The following is a 13,384-nucleotide window of genomic DNA, read 5'->3' on the forward strand; positions in this document are numbered from 1 at the left end:
CTCAGATAGGCGACGGACAATCTGATTGGCTCAGATAGGCGACGGACAATCTGATTGGCTCAGATAGGCGACGGATAGTCCGTCGCCTATCTGAGCCAATCAGATTGTCCGTCGCCTATCTGAGCCAATCAGATTGTCCGTCGCCTATCTGAGCCAATCAGATTGTCCGTCGCCTATCTGAGCCAATCAGATTGTCCGTCGCCTATCTGAGCCAATCAGATTGTCCGTCGCCTATCTGAGCCAATCAGATTGTCCGTCGCCTATCTGAGCCAATCAGATTGTCCGTCGCCTATCTGAGCCAATCAGATTGTCCGTCGCCTATCTGAGCCAATCAGATTGTCCGTCGCCAATCTGAGCCAATCAGATTGTCCGTCGCCAATCTGAGCCAATCAGATTGTCCGTCGCCAATCTGAGCCAATCAGATTGTCCGTCGCCTATCTGAGCCAATCAGATTGTCCGTCGCCTATCTGAGCCAATCAGATTGTCCGTCGCCTATCTGAGCCAATCAGATTGTCCGTCGCCTATCTGAGCCAATCAGATTGTCCGTCGCCTATCTGAGCCAATCAGATTGTCCGTCGCCTATCTGAGCCAATCAGATTGTCCGTCGCCTATCTGAGCCAATCAGATTGTCCGTCGCCTATCTGAGCCAATCAGATTGTCCGTCGCCTATCTGAGCCAATCAGATTGTCCGTCGCCTATCTGAGCCAATCAGATTGTCCGTCGCCTATCTGAGCCAATCAGATTGTCCGTCGCCTATCTGAGCCAATCAGATTGTCCGTCGCCTATCTGAGCCAATCAGATTGTCCGTCGCCTATCTGAGCCAATCAGATTGTCCGTCGCCTATCTGAGCCAATCAGATTGTCCGTCGCCTATCTGAGCCAATCAGATTGTCCGTCGCCTATCTGAGCCAATCAGATTGTCCGTCGCCTATCTGAGCCAATCAGATTGTCCGTCGCCTATCTGAGCCAATCAGATTGTCCGTCGCCTATCTGAGCCAATCAGATTGTCCGTCGCCTATCTGAGCCAATCAGATTGTCCGTCGCCTATCTGAGCCAATCAGATTGTCCGTCGCCTATCTGAGCCAATCAGATTGTCCGTCGCCTATCTGAGCCAATCAGATTGTCCGTCGCCTATCTGAGCCAATCAGATTGTCCGTCGCCTATCTGAGCCAATCAGATTGTCCGTCGCCTATCTGAGCCAATCAGATTGTCCGTCGCCTATCTGAGCCAATCAGATTGTCCGTCGCCTATCTGAGCCAATCAGATTGTCCGTCGCCTATCTGAGCCAATCAGATTGTCCGTCGCCTATCTGAGCCAATCAGATTGTCCGTCGCCTATCTGAGCCAATCAGATTGTCCGTCGCCTATCTGAGCCAATCAGATTGTCCGTCGCCTATCTGAGCCAATCAGATTGTCCGTCGCCTATCTGAGCCAATCAGATTGTCCGTCGCCTATCTGAGCCAATCAGATTGTCCGTCGCCTATCTGAGCCAATCAGATTGTCCGTCGCCTATCTGAGCCAATCAGATTGTCCGTCGCCTATCTGAGCCAATCAGATTGTCCGTCGCCTATCTGAGCCAATCAGATTGTCCGTCGCCTATCTGAGCCAATCAGATTGTCCGTCGCCTATCTGAGCCAATCAGATTGTCCGTCGCCTATCTGAGCCAATCAGATTGTCCGTCGCCTATCTGAGCCAATCAGATTGTCCGTCGCCTATCTGAGCCAATCAGATTGTCCGTCGCCTATCTGAGCCAATCAGATTGTCCGTCGCCTATCTGAGCCAATCAGATTGTCCGTCGCCTATCTGAGCCAATCAGATTGTCCGTCGCCTATCTGAGCCAATCAGATTGTCCGTCGCCTATCTGAGCCAATCAGATTGTCCGTCGCCTATCTGAGCCAATCAGATTGTCCGTCGCCTATCTGAGCCAATCAGATTGTCCGTCGCCTATCTGAGCCAATCAGATTGTCCGTCGCCTATCTGAGCCAATCAGATTGTCCGTCGCCTATCTGAGCCAATCAGATTGTCCGTCGCCTATCTGAGCCAATCAGATTGTCCGTCGCCTATCTGAGCCAATCAGATTGTCCGTCGCCTATCTGAGCCAATCAGATTGTCCGTCGCCTATCTGAGCCAATCAGATTGTCCGTCGCCTATCTGAGCCAATCAGATTGTCCGTCGCCTATCTGAGCCAATCAGATTGTCCGTCGCCTATCTGAGCCAATCAGATTGTCCGTCGCCTATCTGAGCCAATCAGATTGTCCGTCGCCTATCTGAGCCAATCAGATTGTCCGTCGCCTATCTGAGCCAATCAGATTGTCCGTCGCCTATCTGAGCCAATCAGATTGTCCGTCGCCTATCTGAGCCAATCAGATTGTCCGTCGCCTATCTGAGCCAATCAGATTGTCCGTCGCCTATCTGAGCCAATCAGATTGTCCGTCGCCTATCTGAGCCAATCAGATTGTCCGTCGCCTATCTGAGCCAATCAGATTGTCCGTCGCCTATCTGAGCCAATCAGATTGTCCGTCGCCTATCTGAGCCAATCAGATTGTCCGTCGCCTATCTGAGCCAATCAGATTGTCCGTCGCCTATCTGAGCCAATCAGATTGTCCGTCGCCTATCTGAGCCAATCAGATTGTCCGTCGCCTATCTGAGCCAATCAGATTGTCCGTCGCCTATCTGAGCCAATCAGATTGTCCGTCGCCTATCTGAGCCAATCAGATTGTCCGTCGCCTATCTGAGCCAATCAGATTGTCCGTCGCCTATCTGAGCCAATCAGATTGTCCGTCGCCTATCTGAGCCAATCAGATTGTCCGTCGCCTATCTGAGCCAATCAGATTGTCCGTCGCCTATCTGAGCCAATCAGATTGTCCGTCGCCTATCTGAGCCAATCAGATTGTCCGTCGCCTATCTGAGCCAATCAGATTGTCCGTCGCCTATCTGAGCCAATCAGATTGTCCGTCGCCTATCTGAGCCAATCAGATTGTCCGTCGCCTATCTGAGCCAATCAGATTGTCCGTCGCCTATCTGAGCCAATCAGATTGTCCGTCGCCTATCTGAGCCAATCAGATTGTCCGTCGCCTATCTGAGCCAATCAGATTGTCCGTCGCCTATCTGAGCCAATCAGATTGTCCGTCGCCTATCTGAGCCAATCAGATTGTCCGTCGCCTATCTGAGCCAATCAGATTGTCCGTCGCCTATCTGAGCCAATCAGATTGTCCGTCGCCTATCTGAGCCAATCAGATTGTCCGTCGCCTATCTGAGCCAATCAGATTGTCCGTCGCCTATCTGAGCCAATCAGATTGTCCGTCGCCTATCTGAGCCAATCAGATTGTCCGTCGCCTATCTGAGCCAATCAGATTGTCCGTCGCCTATCTGAGCCAATCAGATTGTCCGTCGCCTATCTGAGCCAATCAGATTGTCCGTCGCCTATCTGAGCCAATCAGATTGTCCGTCGCCTATCTGAGCCAATCAGATTGTCCGTCGCCTATCTGAGCCAATCAGATTGTCCGTCGCCTATCTGAGCCAATCAGATTGTCCGTCGCCTATCTGAGCCAATCAGATTGTCCGTCGCCTATCTGAGCCAATCAGATTGTCCGTCGCCTATCTGAGCCAATCAGATTGTCCGTCGCCTATCTGAGCCAATCAGATTGTCCGTCGCCTATCTGAGCCAATCAGATTGTCCGTCGCCTATCTGAGCCAATCAGATTGTCCGTCGCCTATCTGAGCCAATCAGATTGTCCGTCGCCTATCTGAACCAATCAGATTGTCCGTCGCCTATCTGAACCAATCAGATTGTCCGTCGCCTATCTGAACCAATCAGATTGTCCGTCGCCTATCTGAACCAATCAGATTGTCCGTCGCCTATCTGAACCAATCAGATTGTCCGTCGCCTATCTGAACCAATCAGATTGTCCGTCGCCTATCTGAACCAATCAGATCGTCCGTCGCCTATCTGAACCAATCAGATCGTCCGTCGTCTATCTGAACCAATCAGATTGTTTTTCTTACACAAAAAATTATTCCGTTTTCAAAACACTTTTGTGCAAGAAATGCTCCCATGAGCCTGTGTTTAGTGCCTACAGAGGTCTTCTTTTTGCCACTGGTACAGGAGAGTACGGGTCCCACCTTGCCACAGCCAGGCACCTCCACGCTATCGACGGGCCGCGGAATCTCGATGGAGCGCACGTTGCCGTACTTGCAACACTCCTCCCGGATGTCCTCCAGGATCTCCTCGTAGTCCTCGTCGTCCACCAGCTCCTCGGGCATGACCATGTTGAGGAGGCACAGCACCTCCGTGGGCATGCCGGAGCTCTGCAGCCGCTGCAGCCCTGGAACCTGCAGCGTCACCGGCGTCTCGATGATGGCCGTCTGTCCCGGGGGGCGACAAGAGTGTCAGATACCCCCTGATCGTCCAATCGTCTCGAGTAACAGCGAGAAATTTACATGGACCCAAATAAACCCAAGAAATAGGGGCATTAAGCTTCCTGGGAGGCACCCAGGAACCAAGTTGGGTTTAGGACATCAGAAAGGCGGCAGCCGAGGGCAAATACTCACAGCGTTGGCATTCTTAGCCCCCACGCTTGCCCGCTGGACGATGAGCTTCTTGTCTCCGAGCTGCATGCCATTGAGTCCAGCCACGGCCTGCGGGATGCATCCCACACAAGCGTCAGCAATTCCATCCGGAAGCCCCGAGTCACCCCAGACCTTCCAGCTGCTGCCCCACCTCACGCACCTGGTCAGTGGCACTGATGTCCACGTATTCACAGAAAGCATAACCCTTAGACAGTGACGTGGCACTGTCCTTCACAAGGTTGAAGGCCTTAAGAGGTCCGAACGACGTCAAGAGTTCCTTCACCTGGGCAAGAGGAGGAGACGGGGGGGGGCGATTAGCCCGACAGTCCAGGCACGGCGCCTCGCTAGAAATGCTAATCTTAACTGTGGGAGAAGCAGCATGTTAAACTTTGCAAAACGACATGAGGAAACAGTGAAGACATCAGGAAAATGGCTTTATGACAAGTGGCTCGACATTACGGTGCAACACTAGAGCTCAAAGCCCCCTGTGCCCTTTCTGCATGACTTACTTACTGGGAGCGTACAAAAGTAACTATTTTGATTCTTGTCAATGAATGATAACACAGATTCCCCCCCCCCCATCCTACAGCATATACAACACAACTGAATTCCTAATCAAGTTCTCTGATAATTCCAACTACGAATTTTGAAATATGGACCGAGTTGCATCTGATTTTAAGGGCCACAATAATTAAGCTAGATGGTATATAAAAAAAAAACTAAATAAAAACAGCTAATTATATGTTAAGTGTTCCATGTATACAATGTGGAGGGGGGGGGGCGACTCGGCAGAACACAAACCCAGCCGAATCACTGACTTCCTGTTCTTAAAACCAAGAACCACATTGGTGCAGTTAATTAGAGGGACAAAGCCTACAGGAGATAAACTCACAGGTAAAGCTAAGAGCCGCCACAGGGTCCTGCTAAAGGGGCCACGGCTTGAAGCCAAACAGGACGAAATAGCTCTGCTAACATCATTCCTCACTTATTCTACAGGAATCTACTGTAAAGCCGCATTAACCACTGACTTCAGAAAGGAGTCACCTGGGACACTGGCAGCCACAAGAGGGCGCTACCTCCTACCTTCTCTTAGGGGCAAAAAAAAAAAAAAATCAAATTTATACCCTGTGATCAGCATAATAAGTCTCTCCCCAGCCTTCAACCCCCAAAAAAAGGACCCCATATGCTTAAGAGCACTCCAGGACAGAGCCCCCCCACAGGGGCAGGCCGTCGACAGGGAGGATATCCGTGCGAGGGACGGAATGTCTTACTTGCCTTGTGTTACATGTTGGCATGGCAGCAGTAGGTCAGTACTACTGAACAAATTATGAGCGAAGACTTAACGATCTTACAGGCCCCTAGCTGGGGACAAAGTGGGGAACAAAAATGAAAGAGCTGTAAGTATCAAAGCGGTAGCAGGGACTGCAAAAAAAATGTAAACACCAGGATACAAGCAGCGGTTTCCATTTCACCTGTCTATGGCACATTTACTGGCTTTGACGTGAAATACATTAACAGTTCTGCTGGATTCAAACTCTCTCCCCCCAGTGCTGCTTTGGTACAGCCTTCCTCTTGACTTGGATTACATGTGACTCACACTGGATAAGAAAGATTACGATGACAATCCGAAAAGGAGGAAAAAAATCAAAGAAAAACAAACTGACTGCACTTCTCACTTACCTTTCACTGAAACCGCGATCACTATCTTGTGGGCTGAGTCTTGCCATTTTTAACAGTTTAGGCTAAAGTGAGTGGGACACCGGAGCTCAAAATGTTACAATGCAGGGGTGGACGCAAAACGTTTTGCGATTAACTTTTGCAAAATAAATAGGTAAACTATTAAATGCCTGTATGGATTATGTCTATAATGGGCCGATTTCAGTGGGGTGGCGATATAGGAAGAAAAAAAAAAAATCATAAAAGATGCTAATGAGAAGTAGAAAATGTCTAAAATGTGACCCTTTCAACACTTTCAGAGTAAGACGACCTCATCTGTGCATGTTGTTATGGTAATATTATCCATCACTGACGTCATAACAGAATAGGGCATGGGGCACGATGTGAAAACTCCAGTGAAGCTGATAATCGTTCACCGGGAAAAAGGTCCGAAGTATTTTCTGCCTTTCGAGCGACACAGCAATGTAGGGAACGATTCTTCCGCAGCTCCCCATCGCTGTTAACGGGATGTGAAGTCATCGTTCTCAGTGTGCGGACATGGACGTGAGACACGGCACGTCTGCGAATACTGAAGCGTTTGGGGACTTGGTCGATCTCCCCCACATTTCAAGCACAGTCTATGGTAGTGTTTCCCAGCCCAGTCCTCGGGGGTACCCCCCCGGTCAGTCCACGTTTTTGCTTCCTCTCAGCACACCTGTACCAGGTATTCGGTGTTCCTGATTGGCTGGGAGCTAGGAGGGAGCGAAAATGTGGACAGTCGGCGGTTCCCCGAGGACTGGGATTGGGCAAACACAGGTGTACGGCAATGTGGAGGTATTCGTCAGTTAGGTGACGCGCAGATGACTCGATTTTAAATTTTCATGCAGCAAAACGACGCGGCTGATTCATCCGACTAACACTCAGCAATTAACCCGATATACAAATATTCCAGGGTACCCAGCAACAGGCAGCACAGGGACTGGCTACGTGACTGGTTTGGCAAGCCGCCAGCTGTAAGGCACGTTTCCCAAAGCCTTTGTTGCTAATAAGGTTATTTGCTAACAACATTAGATAACAACTGAATGGTTCCAACTATGCAAGTCGATAACATGAGGTTTTGGGAAACGTACCTTTTACATTAGCGGGGTCTCAATATCTTCATAATTTACAGCTGGATAAACAATGAGCGTAATGTAACTGTCAACTCATTACCTACATGTCTAATAAATGTTTAATAAATCCCATGAATATCTTTAAAAAAAAAAAAAAAAAACCTCAAATGTGCGGCTATTTTCAGCAGCTAGCTTTAAACATGATGCTGACATTTGACCCCCCAGTATCTTGTAATGAATTTTAAGCGGTGAGGTAACTTTGACAGGCTTTCTTTTCCTACTAATCAGTTACACAGAGACGAGTGTTTATTTTATGTATGTATGTGCGTGCGCGTGCGTGCGTGCGTGCGTGTGCGTGTGTGTGCATGCCTGCTTGAGTTCCACGTGCAGCAGTGGGACAGAAACACAGGAGGGTTGTGGGTCGGCTCCCCGGCGACAGAGACTGAGGGCGGGGTACCTGATCGTCACTGAGATAGTTGGGCAGGCCTCCGACAAAGAGCTTGTGTGGCGAGTCTGGAACCACGGTGGAGACGACCCCTGCAGACAGAGCGGCACGGCGCCCAAAGCCGGCCGATCACAGCAAACCGTCAACATGCCGGATAATGACCACGAGCAAACGGCGCGAGTGAAATAAGCCAACTTCAAATCAGTATGACGTCGTTATCTCCTATATAATATCAGATAAATGTAACTCCAGCAAAAAAATACCTAAATACTGGGGCAGTTTGACGACTGTTTTTTGTCTCTCCCATCTTGCTCTCCATGGGAGATGCTGACACATGCAGCACCAGTCAAAAGTATGGACACACCTGCTCTTAATGCATTTGTCTCTATTTTAGCTGTTATTCACCTTATAGTAAAAGGCCTTTGGGCATGGAAGTTATGCATATGAAGTACTGCAAAGACAAAATTTTTGTCTCTTCAAAATAGGAGCCATTGGCTTCGATGACAGCATTGCGGACTCAACCAGCTAACATATGTACCCACCTGGACCGTTTCTCCAACAGTCCTCGAGTTTCCACAAGTTCTGCGCGCAAGCTGGCTACCTTACTCTTACTCTCATCCAACTGATCCCAAACCAGCTCTATAGAGTTTAGGTTGGGGGGCTGTGGGGACCATCTCTTTCCTAGTTCACAAGGTAATAAGCTACTTGCATAACCTTCAAGGTGGGCTTTGGGTCATTATCTTGCTGAAAAACAAGTCATTTTCAGTAGGTGTGTCCAGAATTTTTAACTAGAATAGGAGCCAGCAACCCTAGAACAATTTGGGGGTTAGGGTCCTTGCTCAAGGGCCCAGTGGTGAAATCACTCTGCCAACCCTGCCAACCAGCAACCTTCTTTTCATGGGCAAACATCACAGAGCCACACAACACCCCTATGTTAACAGTAAGAAGTGAGTGACTGAGCTGTGTGTGTGTGTGTGTGGCTCAGCTGGTTAGGATGCCAGCGTTATCATCAGAAGATCACTGGTTCACATCACTGGTGATCACACCACTGGGCCGGCGAGTTTGCTCTAGGGACAGGCTGACCCTGATTTCTCAAAAAAAAAAAAAAAAAAAAAAACATTCTTCACTTTGGATAAAACTGTCTGCTAAATATTTACAACATTAAGTAAATAAAAGTGAAAGTCTCCCTCTTTATATGACAAGACATCCGCAGCTTGCGAAGGACAGTCAGTCCGTAACGAGTACAAAAAACTGGCCTTGCCGATCGGCTCTTCAAAGGTAAATAAAGATTAAGGTTATGACGGCGACAAGCAAAACGGACCTGGTACGTGGAAGGCGGGCTGCTCTGAGATGCCAGGCAGGGGGCGATAGTCGTGGGGCCGCCTGATTTTTAACGACTGACCCTGGAAAATGATGCCGTCGAAGGCCATTGCCTGCGTGGTCTCATCCACGGACCGAAACTAGGGCAGAACGAAGAACGTCGTTAATCAGGGAAGGCTGCGGTCTCCGCCTGGACACAGCAGCCATTAGGCAGGAAAGACTCTTACTTCAAGGAAGGCAAAGTTCTTGTCCTGGTTTATCTGAACAGCGAGGACGGGATTGGTGGGACCTTGACATAAGCCAGCCAATCGCATCTGGGTATTGAAGAAATCCGCCATGGCCTCCTAAAAAGACAGGCAGACACACTGAATGAAGACAGGCAGACGTCTGAAGACATCAAAACAGGCAAACGAGAAAAAAAATGACTGACAAGTCTAGTACATTTATCTATTTATTTTGCGGACACTTTCATCCAAAGCAACATACATTTCATTGAAGAAGCAGGACCAGACAGTTCCTAGAGCAAATAGTGCTTAAGGGCTGCGCTCGGGGGCCCAATGGTGAAATCACTCTGCTGCCCAAGGGATTTGAACCAACAACCTTCTTGTGACCGGCTCAGTGTCCTAACTCACTGAGCTACACATGACACCAGTATGCATGACAGAAGGCAACGCGGGACTTTGCCTGGACTCACCTCCGTCAGGCCGAAGGGGATGTTGCCGACATAAAGCCGCCTGGCCTGCCGGGTCATCTGGCTGCCGACCATCGGCACCTGGGTGGGCGTCACTGCCACGCCGCTGGTGGTGGATGTTGCCAGTAAAGCTATCGTGGGGATCTGCCCTGCAGCTGTGGGGAGGAGAAAGGGCTTCAAGACCCCAACCAGGGACGGCCAGAACATCCGGATCGTCGCCTTCATTTGCTTCTAACCCCTAGGTTTAAGCTCTCTTCACACTGTCTGAAATCATCCCAAGTGTTATTCCCTCTTTGACCAGCAGGGGGGAGGAGGGCACTCCAGAATAAATGCTTTCATTGCAACCAATATACCATAACCTTGCAATACTGAACTAGCACACATGGAAGCGTCGCATCCAAACCTTGCATTGCCTTGTACTGCATGGGGGTGATGTGCTCGAATCCCGGAGGGGGAACATCCCAGTACTTGTATGTCCTTTTCTTACGGCTTCTCCGAGGAGAGTAGCTGCCCAAACACAAAACAGAAGGTTGTTTTCCCCAAACAATACAGTGTAAACACTCAGAATCTGGCAAAAACAAACAGATGGCAGAATGTTTACATTTAACTTTGGATCGCAGGCAGTTTAAGGTCATGAGGGTGTGACCATGCGCCACTTTTTAGGCTGGCTTTGAGGTCCCATCGCTATGGCGGGGGCTACTTATAAACGCCAGTTAAAATTTAATATGGGTACAGTCCCCCTTCCCACCACGAAGAAACCAATTGGTTGATTGTGAAAGAAACTTGTTAAGAGGCCTCAAACCATGCTAGATATCAGCTTCAGTGCCTGTAACCGGGACCGTGAGGGGGGGTACCTGTGCTTCTTGTGCTCGCGTGAGCTGCTCCGTCGGTCACGACCCTTGCGGTCGCGGCTGCTGCTGCGCTTCTCGTGACTCCGCCCCCTGGAGTCCTTGCTCCAGCGGCGGTGCTTCTCGCCACGGCTCAGAGACCGGCTGCGGCTACGCTTCTTGTGTCGCTCCTTCTCCCGCTCTGGGGGACGACACCGTGGTACCAGTGAGACGGTGGGCGGAGCGACATGACTGCCCCCCTACCATCCATTTCGATAAATCCAAGATGTGTAACTCAGAGGGATTATGAATGTGTGTCCGGATGGTTGTGGGTTTGAAGCCCATGAGTCACAGAGTAATCATATTACCAACTTCCCTGGGGTGCTGGATGCTGACTGACCCAGCGCTATGCCTTAAAAGTCACTTACGGAGACCAAGATGTGGTACGGGGTCTAACTCCCCAGTTTCCTCACCAGAATGAAGCACCTCCATTCAATTCACATATTCAATCACACCCTCCTGAAACAAACACACCCATCTCTCAATGGCTAATAATTTCAAGGGCACAAGGACATCCCCTTGAATGTCAGTCTGTTGTGAAACAATAAAAACATAACCAGACTAATTAATGATATAGGAGCACAGTGGTGAGTACAGTTGCCTCACGCCTCCGAGTCTGGAGGCCTGAATTTTGCCTCTGCTCTCTGTATGGGGAATTTGCCTGGAATAGGCTCCAGGGGAGCCTGACTAAGATAACTGGTTGGACGATGGATGGGTAATTAATATCGTTTCAATCTGACAGACAGCACTTTATTAAACTAGCAATAAAATATCACCTTTCTATCCCAGCAGGTCCTTCATATAGAAGCTTAAATAAATCCCTGAAGGTGCAGTTTTCAGTGAAGCATTTAAACGCAGGTGCTGCTCGAGGAATCAGCTTCATGCATCAGTTATAACAGCGTTACGGTAATGCACCGCTGCAAAAGTACAGACACGGAGCGGCCAATGCATCTTACGTAAATCGGTAATAACCAATTACCGCAATCGCAGGCATAGTCAGAGCGCAGATATGAATGACTGGAACTGCTAGTTTATCAAACACGGCGGCACTTAGTGCTCGTCTAGCCGAATCAGGTCGTTTCGAATGACATTTTAGTGATTTAGTGATAAGGAGCTGATATGACAAGATTGCCATTTGATAGGTACATAAATCAATCCTACTTTCGACTCCGTTGTAACGCATGTTGTATATTTCAGTTGCGTTAGTATGGCTTAAGTTTATTCAGTTTACTGGATTCTCTGCACTTTAATGAAGTTATATGTGTATTGTTATATAACTGTACATCATTGTTAGTTACTGCTATCCGCTGTAAAGGTAGATACAGGTGCAAGACTTTGCAATAACGACCTAAAAGCAGTTGTTATGATTCCAGGGAACGCGGCTGATTTTTAGAGTCTATACATCATGAAGAAACGGCGATCGTGTGAGAAAGACTTATTCTGTACGGATGACAGGGCCAGCATTTCGGACCCAAGGGAAAGGCTATTGTGCATCGGAAAGAGACAAAATCAAATCATTATATAGAAAACTCGTCGTAGTATTTAAAAACCAAGTAACTAACACTGTTATTAAGTGCGGACTTTAAATCAAGTGGTCGCGGTCGTTTTTATTTGCATAAAACTTTAAACGTGATCTTGAAAATATAACGCTTGCAACAAACATCCATGCATAGTGTGTTACTGCGAATGAAAATACGCGGGTCACAATTTATGATCCAAGTGTATAATGGTAAATAATTAAATAAATAAAACCGCAGGCTTTCACATCGAGTGCACCCCAATAACGTTTCATTGAAATGTCCATGTTATGTACGCCGGGCACTGATGGATGCAGGCCTAGCGATCTCTATAACAATGCCAAGCAAAGAATGTCACTGATTTACCAAAGCGGTCAGTTTTCGGGGATCCTGCGGCAGCTGGGAGAAGAAGAATCGGGCAGGTTTCAGAATCGGCGAGCGCTCGGATAAAAGGCACCGATTTCCCAGCCGCGCTTTTCTTTTCGGAACCAGCAGAAGTGCCCTCCGCACCATCCTCGGCGCTAGGACACGCCGGCCACTTTATTACCCTAAAACAGGGAGCATACACCGATCTTCAAAGCCAAACTTACCTTGCCGATTTTCGCTTAACTGCTTCTCAAACTCATCGAAATCGGACATTTTTCAGTCCGTACTAAAGACGTATTGCAAAATAAGCAGAGGTCCAACAGTAGGCCTTTGAATGGGCTACAGGCTGCATTGGGTTCTGCTGCTTTTTCTTCCGAGTCGCCTGCCCCTCCTCCCCCGAAGTCATCGGCTCTTCCTCGGTTGTATCACACACAGGTTCGGAAACATTCGATGCGCATTACCGTCCCCTCCTGCACTGGAGGGTTAAGGACAACGTGATTATATCGAACCAAAATTGAAATGTGCAAGTTGACTTTCCTAGTTATACGTCTTCATTTTTATTCTGGGTTTAACAACCATGAGTTTATGACGTATTTTACATGATTAGTTGGCGACTGGACCTTATTGTTTATATCTCTTATTAAGGATCCATCCATCCATACATCAATTATCAAAACCACACACTTACAATCCGAGTCTAGTTTCATATGCTGCGCTGCTGAGCGACCCGCAGAATATTATGCATGAGTACAAGTCACAAGCCCCGTTTCCACTAACACGGGGCCGGTTCTAGCTTGGTGCCTTTTGAGACCGAGGCAAAAAG

The 13,384-nt window shown here is 48.6% G+C and overlaps 1 protein-coding gene across 1 annotated transcript; it reads right to left on the reverse strand.

Annotated features, from left to right (window-relative positions):
• Positions 1–3,736: 3,736 nt before the first annotated feature.
• Positions 3,737–12,834, reverse strand: LOC125728204 (splicing factor U2AF 65 kDa subunit-like). Its single transcript, XM_049005250.1, has 10 exons — positions 12,786–12,834; positions 10,646–10,820; positions 10,195–10,298; positions 9,795–9,946; positions 9,328–9,444; positions 9,102–9,240; positions 7,793–7,872; positions 4,728–4,850; positions 4,522–4,636; positions 3,737–4,362 (listed from the first exon to the last, which is right to left on the reverse strand). Exons 1-10 carry the CDS (start codon positions 12,832–12,834, stop codon positions 3,986–3,988), a joined length of 1,431 nt encoding a protein of 476 aa, XP_048861207.1. The 3' UTR covers positions 3,737–3,985.
• Positions 12,835–13,384: the final 550 nt, after the last annotated feature.

Source organism: Brienomyrus brachyistius, unplaced genomic scaffold (assembly GCF_023856365.1).
Source record: "Brienomyrus brachyistius isolate T26 unplaced genomic scaffold, BBRACH_0.4 scaffold197, whole genome shotgun sequence".
Classification (NCBI taxonomy): domain Eukaryota; kingdom Metazoa; phylum Chordata; class Actinopteri; order Osteoglossiformes; family Mormyridae; genus Brienomyrus; species Brienomyrus brachyistius.

What these genes read in the sequence shown, in the direction of transcription:
- LOC125728204 (XM_049005250.1), bottom strand. Translation starts at nt 12,834, where the DNA reads ATGTCCGATTTCGATGAGTTTGAGAAGCAGTTAAGCGAAAATCGGCAA. An exon ending in GTTAAGCGAAAATCGGCAAG is followed by an intron (nt 10,821 to 12,785) that starts GTAAGTTTGGCT and finishes GTCGTCCCCCAG; the next exon opens with AGCGGGAGAAGGAGCGACAC. An exon ending in AGAACTTTGCCTTCCTTGAA is followed by an intron (nt 9,241 to 9,327) that starts GTAAGAGTCTTT and finishes GTTCTGCCCTAG; the next exon opens with TTTCGGTCCGTGGATGAGAC.